General features: G+C 29.2%; 2 protein-coding genes across 2 annotated transcripts; one reads left to right on the plus strand and one right to left on the minus strand.

Moving 5' to 3' along the window:
* The first annotated feature begins 4394 nt into the window (after window positions 1–4394).
* On the plus strand, window positions 4395–10232 carry LOC131628277 (uncharacterized). The gene is made up of 7 exons (XM_058899132.1): window positions 4395–4677; window positions 4772–4870; window positions 6079–6418; window positions 6561–6695; window positions 7100–7185; window positions 9645–9750; window positions 9962–10232. Exons 1-7 carry the CDS (start codon window positions 4529–4531, stop codon window positions 10037–10039), a joined length of 993 nt encoding a protein of 330 aa, XP_058755115.1. The 5' UTR covers window positions 4395–4528; the 3' UTR covers window positions 10040–10232.
* Window positions 10233–10253: 21 nt separating this feature from the next.
* On the minus strand, window positions 10254–13794 carry LOC131628279 (NAC domain-containing protein 54-like). Its single transcript, XM_058899134.1, has 3 exons — window positions 13622–13794; window positions 12743–13020; window positions 10254–10896 (listed from the first exon to the last, which is right to left on the minus strand). The coding sequence occupies exons 1-3, from the start codon at window positions 13776–13778 to the stop codon at window positions 10609–10611; spliced, it is 723 nt and encodes a 240-aa protein (XP_058755117.1). The 5' UTR covers window positions 13779–13794; the 3' UTR covers window positions 10254–10608.
* Window positions 13795–14861: the final 1067 nt, after the last annotated feature.

Genomic DNA, 14861 nt, shown 5'->3' on the forward strand with positions numbered 1-14861 from the left:
GGTAAATTTATTTTTTATATTCTTCAAAAATAAAATACTATTCAACAAAAACAAGAAAATCATTTCAATAACAATAAAAATAATTTTACAAAGTTTTATTTATCTAAAAAAACTATGCTTTAAGAGAGTTAATTTTATGTGTTATTATATAATTTTTAATCTAAAAATTATATTAGACTATTCATTAGTACTACTATTTTTCAACTATTTTAAAAAAAAATGAAAAAATATGTACTTTTTATTATAAAATAATTATCTTATTTTTAATAAAGATTAAGATAAGTGATTTATTTAATATAATTTTTTTAATTATAATATTCATTTCAGTTACATAAATTTTATTCTCTTTATTTTAAAACTTTTTTATTATAATATTCATCTGAATTGCAATATAATTAATAGTGTATATTAATTATCATATTTTATTAATATTTTAGACTATTGATTTACCCAATATTCATTACTTTTATATAATTGTTTAAGATTTTACGGTGTGTCATATACAAGTTTGTACAAATTTATTGATAGCTTTGAAAGGTAAAATATTGATGGCATTCATGAATTTGATTTTGTTTTCCAGACTATTTTGATGTATTTTCTTTTATTACAATTTATTTGAATTGATTCCTATAAACTTTAATTCATATTAGTTTTAATGCATATTTGTTTAAAAATGTGTTCAATTTTTTAATGTTGACTTTGATTTGAAAGTGGCATATATCTTTATTTTCTTTATTTTTTATATTAAAATATAAATTTTTCGAGGAGTCGAGATTACTTAATTTATATATCTTTTATATGTATTTCTTAATCATCACTATACCATATTTATTTACTATTTATAACGATATTACGCTAACCGTCTGAACGTACGAATAGGTGAATACTTTATTATTTCATTTATTTTTTCTACAAAAATATACATTTTCTACGGGCCGAAACTACTTAATTTTTAAATATTGTATATACATTTCTTAACCATCACTATACTATATTTATTTACTATTTATAACGACATTATGTGACCCGTTCGAACGACGGATAAATAATTACTTAATTATATCATTTATTTGTTCTACTAAAATATACATTTTCGACCACCCGATACAAGAATAGTAAATCATTAAGAAATATTTGAAAAAAAATAAGAAATTAATTGATTTAGTACTGTAATATTTGAACATTTTTACGATGAGTTTATATATATATATATATATATATATATATATATATATATATATATATATATATATATATATATATATATATATATATATATATATATATATATATATATATATATATATATATATATATAGGGGACGACTCAAGTGAGAACACTTGGTTATTATGAGAAATGAGAACAATGAATCACGACCATTAAATTTTGATTTTGTTGATTTTAATGGACTGGATTGGTTTCCCTCTCTATGTTTTAATTAAATTAAATATTAAGGATCATAGAAAGAGAAACCAATCATGTCCATTAAAATCAACCAAATCAAAATTTAATGGTCGTGATTCATTGTTCTCATTTCTCATAATAACCAAGTGTTCTCACTTGAGTCGTCCCCTATATATATATATAGAAATGGTGTATTTGTTGTATTTATAGTGGTCTTAAATGTTAAGAAGTGCAAAAACAAACATTTATTATTCTTTTTGCAAAAACAAAAATTTGAATGTTTTGAATATTTTAAATTTTTTTAACCATCATTAATTACAGTCCCAAATGCTTTTTCTGACGAATAAAATAACGATAAAATATGTAGTATAAGTTACACTTATTAATATATAAACTAGCCTATGATTTAAAATATCTTGACTTTTAATAATTATAAGTATAATATATTTATTTTGGGAAAGATAATATATTTATTCTTAACGATGACAATTTGTTTTTATATTTAAAAAATTAGATTATTTAATACCTGTTACCAAATCAAATAAATATAATCACATACATTATATTTATTTATTATTTATAACATTGTACAATCCATGTGAATACACTGGTAGATGATTCCTCATGGTAGATTTATAACGATGGTGAATGATTCATGCGAACGTCTTGTGATTGAAGGAATTTTCGGTTGTTGGTAATATATTTTTTAGCTTCTTCAAAAAAAAATGATTCATGCGAACGCACAGGTAAATGACTGCTTAATTATTTCATTTATTTTTTCTACAGTATATATTTCTAAGTAGATTAAATTAATATTTATATGAAAATTATAATTTCAAATATTTTTTCTTTTTAATTTGCGTATCTTTTATATATATTTATTAACCATCGTTATATATTTATTTATTATTTATAAATTAAATTCATTATCACAATCATTATGATTATTTTTAAAACATATCATTAAATATTTAATTAATATATGATCATAAAATCATATAATATCAATAGAATCCATAAATTTACAATTCAAAAAAATTTAAAAATTATAGGCATGTCCGACGGGCCGAACCTATTTTTCTAACGGGCCGACAAAATATTGACTTAAATTGAACATATATTATATATCATATGTTGTAACGGGCCGACAAAATATAGGTTTTTAATCCATATATTAATTTTTTTGAATTTTTTAAAACATTTAACTCAATTTGTTTATAATTAAAAATCAAAACTTTTTAAACAACTAACTTATAAAATAAAATACAAGATAAAATACAAGAATATGAAATCAAAGTGAATTTTTTTAAACACTTTAAAATTAATGTTATGTTTCTATGACATTTAGAATTTCAAATATTATATTTTTTTAACCATCAAAGCACTATATTTATTTAATATTTCTGACAATATTGTGCGACCTTTACGAACACACATTTTATTTATTTTTAAGCTAAACTATACATTTTTTTACGGGTCGAGATTACTTAATTTATATATCTTTTATATACTTTCTTAACCATCACTATACTATATTTATTTATTATTTATAATGATATTGCGCGATCCGTATAAATGCATGGGTAGATGACTACAATTATTTTATTTATTTTTTCTACTAAAGTATATATTTCTAACTAAATTAAATTAATATTTATATAACAATTATAATTTCAAATTTTTTTTCTTTTTAATTTGTGTATGTTTTGTATATATTTATTAACTATCTTTATATATTTATTTATTATTTATATCGACTTTGCGTGACCCTTGCGAACGCACGGGTAGATGACTACTTAATTATTTTATTTATTTTTCTTACTAAAGTTTATATTTCTAACTAGATTAAATTAATATTTATATGACAAATATAATTTCAAATGTTTTTTTCTTTTTAATTTGCGTATCTTTTATATATATATATATATATATATTTATTAATCATTTTTATATATTTATTTATTATTTATATCGACTTTGCGTCGCACGGGTCCTTTACTAGTTTATTCAAAAGGGCAAAATCGGAGAACTTGAGAGCTTCTTCTCATTTGCATATCATGTCTCTAGTCCTCCATTGCATTTCACATATTTGAAGTACTTCTCTATTGTATTTGTAAGTTATTCATTCAGTTTTCTTTTTTATTTCACATGCATGGATTACCTAAATGACTTATAGATATAATACTTTAAACATAAATGTTATAAATATGTCATTTGTGTTTGTCCCAAACTTATTTATTTTGAACACTAGAACTTAAGGTTTCTGTATACTTTGTTTTCAAATTTGTGTTTCTCCTTTAGTGCAGTTCGGTTTTCAATTATTGCTTTCATTGACTTACTCCTTTGAAAAACATGACACATAAGAAAACAACTTAGATTCAAGCTAAACTTACATCCATTATTCTAGTTATAGAACATGCTTTTAGAAGATGATGAACTCAACTTTAACTTGAAAATGATTCTCTTCTTGTCATACGAGCGAGCATTAACTAATAATATCATTATTCTTTGAATATTTCTTTCTAAATAGAAAAGTGTCTTCATACCATTAAATCCTTGTATTTTAAAGTGTCTCAAATAAAGATAATAATTGCGATGACTGTATAATAAATGAATATTTTTACATTTAAGATGAGATTTCGTGAAGCTCTATTCTAATTTATAGGAATGAAAGTTTCATAATAGATAAACTTAACTAATTTTAATTTTAATTTTTTTGTTGATGAGTTAGATTTTTACCCTATCTTTTTCTTTCCCATAAACAAAATTTATTTATTAAAAAAACATCTAAACATATCTATTAATATTACTATGATTTTTGCTGTTCTCAAATTTTTATCATCGATTTATAATTTATTTAGATTTTTTTGGATCTTAGTAAATAGTAATGAAATAACAAGAAAAATTAAAAGTATAATTAAACCTCCCTAAGAAAAGTGTTAAACCTAAATTTTGTCTTTTGATTTCAAACTACAAGAAAAAAACACAAATAAACAGCTCTTTCAATTGAAAACAACAGTTGTCGTGCTTGCGGCGTCTCACATAACTAATTTATGTTACAACACAATCCAACAAACAACGTTGTTGACACAAACCAAAGTACACATCTCCAACACCATCAACATGAACATCAACAAGGGTTCAGCTGCAATACTTTATCACTACCCTTGTCCTGACGGCGTTTTTGCCGCTCTCGCCGCACATCTTTACTTCAAAGCCACTTCCTTATTCTCTCCTCTCTTCTTTCCCAACACTGTCTATTCCCCTCTCAGGTTTGGTATAACCCTTTTCATCTTTCTCACTCTTTTATCTATCAGCATTGTTTGTTTTTTTACTTTTTGTTCTCTTTTTGCTTACCCTTTTCAGAGTTGAAGATCTTCCATTGAATGAAATTACTGATCTTTATCTTCTAGATTTTGTTGGCCCACCTGGATTTGTTCAGGAAATCTCCACTAAAGTTCCAAGGTACTTTCTTTTTCATTTTCCTTGTTTAAAAATACTAGAGTTCCTAAGTTGGGTTTATAAATCTTTTGCCTCCATGTAGTTTTATTTTGATTTAGTCCTTGAATTATACAAATTTTTACTTTGGTCCTTGTTTTGTTATAGTCCTCTGTAATGCTTTTTAGTTTTCAACTATAGTCCTTATGACATAGTTGCAGTCGCGTTGCAATCCTTGATATTACGGAGAGTTATATTTAAAATTAAATGGACCAATATGCTGCCTCAATTGCGGTATCGCAATCCTTGATATTAAGGAGAGTTATATTTTAATGGACCAATGTTGCCTCAATTGCGGTATCCACAACATAAAAAAAACTTTAAGTCATGGCTTAGATTGTGGTTGCAACTCTTTATTCGAAACCTAGTCCTACGATGTTGTAGGATAAAATGTTGGACGGTTAAGAATCAACACGAGAATAAAATAAGTGTAGCAGAGATGAGGATGTTGTTAAGAAATGTGGTTGGGCCTAACTCAACGCTACAAAACCGGCTTGTAGGGTGTGGATTGCCCCTACTTATAAGGACATGTTCATGCCATATATTGTTCGATGTGAGACTCTTAACTAATGTAGCGTTGGATGTGTGGCAAGACTAGACATGATAGGATTAGAAATAGAAATATTAGAGATAGTGTTGAGGTAGCACCTATAGTACAAAAGATGGTGGAAAATAGACTTAGGTGATTTGGGGATGTAGAGAAGAAGATGTGTAGATTATGTGACTGGAAAATATATCAAATTGAGAGAAGTCAAACAATTATAGGAAGAGAAAGACCTAGAAAGACTATAAGAGAAGTTATTAAAAAAGATCTCGAGCTTAACGATTTTGATAGAACCATGGTCCTGGATTAGAACATTATAGCCAAAGTTGATCCATGTAGCTGACTACACTCAGTGAAATAATGCTTTGTTGTTGTTGTTATATTATATGTAAGCAACTTGAACAAATGTTACTGGGACTAAAACTAAAATGAGGATCAAAAGCAAACTTTTCTATATTTTAGGACTTGGCATACGAATTTTAATGGAGACTAATATGAAATATTGATAGTCTGATATGTTTGTTGGGACAAAAAATATATCAAAAACATTACTTTTGTTATTATGATTATTTAAGAATTGAGGAATATTTGATTGTATCAATCAACTAATGTTATTTTGTTGTGTCTCTAGAGTGATTGTTTTGGATCATCACAAAACTGCACTTGAGAGCCTTTGTAGAGATGATACTTCACTTGGTGAGAATGTGACTAAGGTTATTGACATGGAGAGAAGCGGGGCTACTATTGCTTTTGATTACTTCAAAGAAAAGCTTGTGAATCCTGATGTTGGTGTTGTAGTGAACCAACCTTCGGTTATTGGTGAATTCGAGCGTGCGAGGCAACTTTTTAAGTACATTGAAGATGTGGATCTTTGGAGGTGGAGACTTGAGAATAGCAAAGCTTTTAGCAGTGGTTTGAAGGATTTGAACATTGAATTTGATGCCCGGATAAACCCTTCCTTGTTCGACCAGGTAACTCAAATTCTAAGGCTATTGCTTCTGCTCAAACTTTCAAATCCATGTCTGCAACTGTCTCATTTGGATGCCACCAACGCATATCCAAATGCACTATTAAATACTTGAATTAACTGTCGTTTTTCAAAATAATTGGTAGTTGCTTTCATTGGACTTGGATGCTGTTATTAGTCAAGGCACGGTGAGCTTGTCACATAAGCAAAAATTAATCGATGATTGTCTCAGCAACTCATATGAAATCGCCCTTGGAAATGGTGCATATGGTCAATGCCTGGTATGACTGATATTTCCTTATTTCGATCTCTTTCTATTTCTTCCATTCTACTGCCCTTCTATGCCTTGCTTTTGCAGTCACATTTCATATGGCCGTGCATTCGCAATTTATTTCATCTTAGTTATTCATCTGTGTAAATTTTTTAACACAGCCAGGTTTCTCTCCAAACTTAATGTCAACTTCTAAACAATGTAGTTAAATAGAAGCTATAGTGGTGCTGTAGTATGGTGGAATTCAAACAAATTGCTATTGTTCTGCGATACACTATTTTTGTACAAAATGTTGTTAAATAGCGTCACTATAGCACTACAGAGCAAAATTTAAACAAATTGCTATTTTCGGCGACCCGCAGTTGACTGCTTCTAAATAGTTTGTGTTACAAGATTGTATGCTTGTGCTTGTAGGCTGTTAATGCAGATGCTGCACTCTCAATGTTAAGGAGTGAACTAGGACATCAGTTAGCTACTAAAAGCCAGAAATTGAAATTGAGGTTTGTTTATTTTGTTTCCTTGTTCATATGGATGCTATTCCTCATTTGAATGCCTGGAAAACCCCCTTCATTAATATCTACTGATATATCCTGGTTGTAGTATTATAGAGGTTGTTATATTATAGAATATTTTTCCTGCATTTGTCTTTCCTTTAACAGTAAATAACTGTAGCGGTTAGGATTTGACTGTTGTATTGAGTTGAAATATTTAGTTGGATAATTAGTTAGAGAGGGGGATCTAGAGGGTTTAAATAACAGGAGGGAAATAATGGCGTGCAGTCTGTGGTTTTAGAGTGGAATTAGGGAGGGAGTATTATGATCTCTCTTAACACATGGGAGATCTTGTATTTCGTGTTTCCTCATCTTTGTTTTTAGGGGTGTAAGCGGATCACAAAAAACCAATTAAACTGACAATTCAAACCAAACCAACCCGAAATAAAATCGATTGTTTATGGTTCGGTTCTAAAACCAAACTGAACCAATAAAAACCTACGTGGTTTGGTTTGGTTCTCGGTTTTAGTTTTTAGGAACCGCCAAACCAATGGAAATAATTACGCTCTAAATTCTTTATTCCACCCTTCATTATGCTCAAATTTTGTATCTTTGCAACTATTCTCCATCTTTGTTTTCACTTTCTTCCTTTAAGCAAAACACGCATTTAGAACTAAACTCCAAAAATATAAAGTAAAAATCATAAGTCACAAAAACTTGCTTTCACTAAACTACTTCTCTAGTTGTCTATCTCAAATATTGCTCTCACTATCGTCACTATGATATGTTATGGTATCCTTCTTCGGGTTCAAGTTCTCTTCGTTAATTTTCATATTTGTTTTTACCTTTCTGATTTCTTTCTTCAATAAAACTCCTTCTAGTCTTGTTACAAAATAGTTTTTATGTGTATTTAAGGTGGAAACATGTTAATTGATGTGTGTTTTTCTGTGTTCTATTTGTTAAACTTTCAAATCTATTTCCAACATTCCGATGTCAAAATTCAACTTTTACAGTGAATATATTTCATTATGCAATGAAATTATGTCATTGTTTCATATATGGATTAAGTGCAACTTGTAAGTTGTTTGAAAAATTAGAGCATCAAATAAATGACATGAAATGTTTTATTTTAAAAAATAATAGCATAAAATATACCAAAAAATACAATATTGGAAAATACGTTGATGAATATAATTAATGTTTTCAAAAAATATTAAAAACCGACCAACCGAACCAACCCAAATCGAACCAAACCTATTAGTTAGGTTCGATTCAATTTTTGAAAAATGTTAAAAACCGAACTAAACCAAACCGATGAAAATATTATTGGTTCGGACATTAGTTTGACCAAAAACTGGTCAAAACCGATGAAAATATTCTTGTATCACTTAGTGTTATTAAGTAGCGGCTATAGAGGCACTTTAGCTTAGTGGAATTCAAACAAATTGCTATTTTTCCGCAATAATAAGTTATTTAGTACAAAACACTGTTATGCAGCAGAGTTTGAACAAACCACTACTTTCCACAATCCTTGATTGACAACATTGGTATCATTTTAGTATAGGTAAAGAGGTAGAGGTTATCATCAATAAATTTCCATTTCTTTCCAATGTTATGTCCCAGTTCTATCAACTGGTATCAAAACTCGTGCCATCTGGGAGCTGTTGTGGAGTCCAAAAATCAAAGGATAGAATGATTACTTACTGGTGACTAGTCAAACTAATACAATATTTCAATAAAGGGCACATTTTACTAAGAGAAGTTAATGGAGTTTAGGGGTGCTTTGCGAGAATGAAGACGCGCTATAGTTGTTGGGTGATTAAGATGTCATAGACTTGAGTCATGGAATCAGTCTTTTGCAAACACAATGTAAAGTTATCGAAAATAAATCCACAATAGATTCCATCCTACCGTGAACTCTGCCATGGTAAGAGTTGAAAAAGTATCAGGTTGCCGCCCTTCAATCGTGGGTGCTTTGAGAGGTCAACTCACACTCTCATTTGATACCTAAGTGGGAGTGGTGCAAATTGAGTGTGACACAGTGAATATTCCTTGTAGGTCCGATCAAACTATCCTATCTTATTCTATCCAAATCCAAGTACAATTTCGATCATGGCTAGTTTGGAATGGGAATGAGGAAGCTGAATCAGAACTGTCAATATTGAAGGACGGGAGTGAGGAATTGGTTCTTGGAACCAAGTCAAGAGACAGAGGATTCTGCTAACATCCCTTCCATTTTTTCACTATCTTCCTATCCAGTTCTATCATACCATTTGTCGAAATTTTATATACCAAACTAATGGAATGGAACTCAAACATGAAATTTGCTTCCAATATTATTTTTTTAACTTGGTGATTTAATTGGCAAGTTTAATATCTCATTATCTTGCATTGGCGAAGAATCTATGCAACCAGTTTTCTGTTTTCTCATGAATAACACTTTTTTATGGACTTATTTATACTTTAAGGGGCATCGGAGCTGTTGTATATAATGTTCCAGAGCTTGAAAATAATCAGAAGCTAAAAATAAGTCTGAGGAGTTTGGACAACGAAGATACTACTCCCATCTCTCAGGTTATTCCTTCAACAATTTGATAATTGCATCTCTATCGACTTATGTTAACATGTGCTATATTACTTGCAATCTATGAAGCACAAACACCTAACACAACACATGTTGTACGAGTGTCATACACAGACACGTAAAAAAGCCTAATCAAAGAGGTGTCTGCTTCTTACTTTCAATAGAACTTGTATCTAACTTCTTTTGAGAATCTTCTATTAGGACTTCGGAGGAGGTGGACATCGAAATGCTAGTTCTTTCATGTTAAAGTCTGAAGAATTTGAGCAGTGGAAAGTGTGATTGGATGCTAATTTTCTCTTGACATAGAAATATCAAACAGAGTTTACCCTTGATGTTATGTATGCTTGTCCAATCTGGAACCATCTATGTAACTTTATTATGCAACTCTTTCTAACTATTTTTTGTAGTTACTATCTCCAATGTATATTAAATCAATTTTGCAATAATAAACAGAAAAACACATTGCCAAATTGTTATGCTCTCTGTTATATATAATTCCTTTCTCAAAGAGAAATATTACAATGAGAAAAGCACTTGTGTGATTTATCATTATTCCACAAGTAACACCAATATACCTCAAAGATAGAGGTTTAGTACAAAAATGAATATATAAAAACCAATGTCTTATAATATGACCCTAAACAAGTCCACCAAACAAACCAAACCAAACCATCACCACCAATTATAAGTATAATAATCAGAAAAAACAAATTAAATCTCTTACTAATTAACAGTTATGGTAAGGTATATAAGTATTTTATTATATATGAGATAAAATGTGTATATATTTAATTATATATTCAGCTTTCAAGTTATTCATTCACCACCAATCTTGAGTCTTGAAAATATTAGTTTGTAAATGTAACATGTGAAACTTCTTCACCACCAACCATTCCTGCATTAGAAGAATACCATGCATCTTCTGTAATGAACTGCATCCACGAATCATCTTTGTCTTCCTCTTCTAAGCATGAAGATGATGCACCAAGTATGTCAGGAGACATTGTTTCGCACTCATTGATTATGGTTTGGGAGCATTCTATTAGCGACATGTTACATTGCGCTTGTGCTTGTTGCTCTTCCATATCAGAACAAATTCCATTTTTCTTGAACACACGACACAATGCATAAGTATCCTGCATTGCAATCAGTTCATTAAAAGTCTGTCTGAATTGACTTATTTGAATTTATCTACCGTAACAAACATACGTAAGATTCTTAGAGTCCACAAAAACAATTAATGACATTGTCTATAAGCAGTTTTCAAACCGAATCTAGGTAGTGTATAGAGCATGGTCAACAATTGTGGCCTAAACAGTTCTACACTGTGTGTTAAAACCTATAGGACAGTGTCTAAACAAGTCTGTGGCTTAAAGATTCAAAGATGCTAAATGTTTTTTATTCATGTTTCTTATTTAAGAGTAATAATAATGATACTACTATGTAATCAAGTGGAAACTTTAAGACCCTTTTAGATTACTCACATAGCCACATATTAGAATATATTGCATCAGATATCTTAGAATTTGAATTCGACTTAACTCAACGCTGTAAAATAGACTTATGAAAATAACTTATAACATGTTTTTTTTTACCAAAACTTATAACATGTTTATAATCTATTTTCAGCTTATTTTTATTCTAGCTTAAACATTTAAAGCATTATTCGGTTGGTGATGAAGTGTTTCACTATATCCCTTACTAGCTTTATTTTATGTTTAGTTTCTAGAGTATAGTATGTAGTATCTATTGGTCTAATTTTGTGTACAAGAATAAAGCAAAAAGTAACCGACATAAAATGAAAGTGATATATATGAGAATTGCTGCTTTATGAGGGTGTACAAGCCTTGATGGCTTATCAGAAGAATCTAATAATTCAAGATCAAGAACAGTAAGAATGACAAAAATTGAGAAAAGAAAGTGATGATAGGGATCATAAGTATTAAGTAGGTACAAGACTTTTGTCTCATTAGATTAACAAAAGAAATCACAAGATGCAGTAGAATAGAACTTTGTCATATAGAGATATCATAGGATCACAAGTAAAGAATATGTCAGTTATACGTTTTATAGAGGATCTTATAATAAACAAATATAAAGTAATATGCATAAGAGAAGAGAGAGAAAACTATGCAACTAGAAAAGTTGAAGCTTTCCATGCACACCATGCAGTTTTCACGTTCTACTATTGTTCAAATTAACTAAACTCTTTGATAGCTCAGTAAATTCTCTCTAATTTCAAGTTCTATTCAATGTGTTTCTACAGTATGTGACTGTGATTATAAGTATGAAAATGCTTTTGTTAATGTGTGTTAAGAATCAAACTTCATGCTTTTTCATATCAAGCATATGGTGACAAGTGTGCATTTACACAAGCAAAAAAAGAGAGTTGTGAAAGTAGGTAAAGGATCAGGTGGGCACCAAAGATGAGCGAAGTTGTCTGACGTAGTTCCTAATACCGTCAATTTTGCAGATGTAGGCGTTGCAGTGTGAATTAATCAAAATTTGTTCTTTATCATCAAAACGATGAATAACAGTATCTGTATCGACATCTCCGATCATTTTTGCAGTATCGGACAATTTTTTAAAACCTTAAAATGACAGCTAACAGTAAAAAACCTATTAGCTCTATATCTACTACTAAATCATGTAGAAACTGAAAAGCTATTGTCACACATCTTAGAAAAACACACAATGCAGGTACAATATATGATCATAATATACTCATTACACATGACTGATATCGATATTTTTTAGAGTAATACTAAAACAATAACTTTAACAAGGACTTTATTAATTTTTTTAATCAACATTTTGATATGTTTTGAAGTTTTTTATTTGTTATGTTTAACTAAATTCTTTCACACAAGATTTGCTACAAACATAATTTTAAACTTGAGTTGCATTGCATTGCATTGCATATTTGCATTGCACCAAGGATTCAATTTACGCGCAAGTATGCATAAGTTATAGTGTATGTACCTGTAATCCAGAGTTGTCCTCGCACTCTTTATCGTCGAGACGATACTCATGCATAACCCAATCAGTTCTAATTCCTTGAGGAGCTCTACCTCTATAGTAAACCAAAGTCTTCTTCATACCAATAGGTCTATTTTGGCATGAAACTCTTCTGTCTTTTCCAGTTGATTTCCAGTAACCTGCTCTTGTTGCTCTATTTGTTCTGAATCCATTAGGGTATTTTCTGTCCCTTGGTCCAAAAAAATACCACTCTGGATCTCTACTTGGCAAAAATGATTTCTCTATCCATAGCCAAAAAATGTTTCCATAAAAAAATATCAGTCAATATGGAAAATCCACACACATACATGTATATAAAGATTGTACATCCTGTGGTTTTATTTTCTTAGCATATTTTTAAATTATGGTCTGCATCCGCAACTGAGACCATAGTATAACTATAAACGTTTTAGAGGTCTTGAAAACGGAATTGCAACCATAATTGTTGTCACATCGACCATGCCTTTGCATGCAATAATTTACAATATCAAATTTCACATTGTTACGGAAAGCGCAATTTAAAACCATCTTTTTTCTATTAGGGTGACCGACCAAGCTAGTTAAACCTATGTTTTAGGCTTTTGAAAGTGAACAAAATTTTCATGTTTTTAATTTTAAATAAAACTTTGAGTCTATATGTTCAATAATGTGACATTTTCTTATTTTAGAAAGTTGCACCAAGGTCTTTAATGACCAGATTAATGGCATGGCATATCCACATTTTTTTGCATGATATTGAAAAATGAAAATTGTATATAGTGTAAGTGTATTAATTTGTGAGAGTAAAAACATATGAATGTGGAAATTTGCTATATGAAAAATAAAAGAAAGAAAGTATAGAACCTGCTAATTCCCAAGGTTCACATTTATAAAGATCAACTTCAGGAATGATATCAAGTTCAATTTCTTGACCACTGATTTTTCTCTTTAGATAATAATTGACAAGTTCTTCATCAGTTGGATGAAACCTGAAACCTGGTGGTAATCCAACTGGTGACATAGTTTTCTTTCTTTTCTTCTTCTTCTAGTTTCTGTAAAAGTGTTTTCACTCATCACAACCATCATTGCTTATAAATACACACAAAAAAGAACCAAAGTTCCTTATCTTTGAGTTTTTTTATCTCTCTCTCCTTCTTTTTCTTTAACAGAATTATAAGATTCTTGTATAACGTTTGATACAAGCTTTTCTATATCAATAATTATATATAAATGCTTCTTATTTGTTTTTTATTTTCTTAGTATTTAATTTGATGGCACTTTTTTCTGTTTTGTGAGAACATTTTGGAAGAAAAGTAGGAAAATGATTAGCCAGTAGAGCAAGAGATCCTGTAATCAGTTGTATCTAGATCAGCCAATCAGTAGTACAAGCAGACAGCACACACTTTTTAGAAGCACAAGATTAGTTAGCTTACTTAGACATTCTACCCTTGGTCATTGTTTATTTAATTAAATTAAATTATATATATATATATATATATATATATATATATATATATATATATATATATATATATATATATATATATATATATATATATATATATATATATATATATAAACAAAAATGAGAGGGAGATTCCTCTCAATATTAGGTTCGCTAGACCAAGGTGTGGAAAAAAACCCGTTATCCTTAACTAAATTGGTATCGAAATTATTCCATTTCTTAAAACCCAATTCAAATATTAAAATGTAAAAGCGGGTATCCATTTTGTTATTTAAATATAAATCCGTACTCATAATAATATTGTGATTTAATTTTTGGGTACCCAAAGTTCTCTAAAAACATCCACATCCATAATACTCTACAAAGTTCTTTAAATGAGTCTCACATAATTTTTTATATTATTTTAAACTCAACAATATTTTTTAAATATCCATACAACACATCAAAACATTTATTGGACCCACAATATATTTGCTAAATTAATTATGTACCCACAATATATTTGCTAAATTAATTATGTCAATTTTTTTGTCCAATTAAATTGAAGAGGAACATAGTTTAGCAGAAGAACTTTACTGAGTTAGAGAATGATATTTATCATCAAACATCCATCAAACAATGACAGTGTCTTTGGTAAAT

This window comes from Vicia villosa, unplaced genomic scaffold (assembly GCF_029867415.1).
Source record: "Vicia villosa cultivar HV-30 ecotype Madison, WI unplaced genomic scaffold, Vvil1.0 ctg.000441F_1_1, whole genome shotgun sequence".
Classification (NCBI taxonomy): Eukaryota; Viridiplantae; Streptophyta; class Magnoliopsida; order Fabales; family Fabaceae; genus Vicia; species Vicia villosa.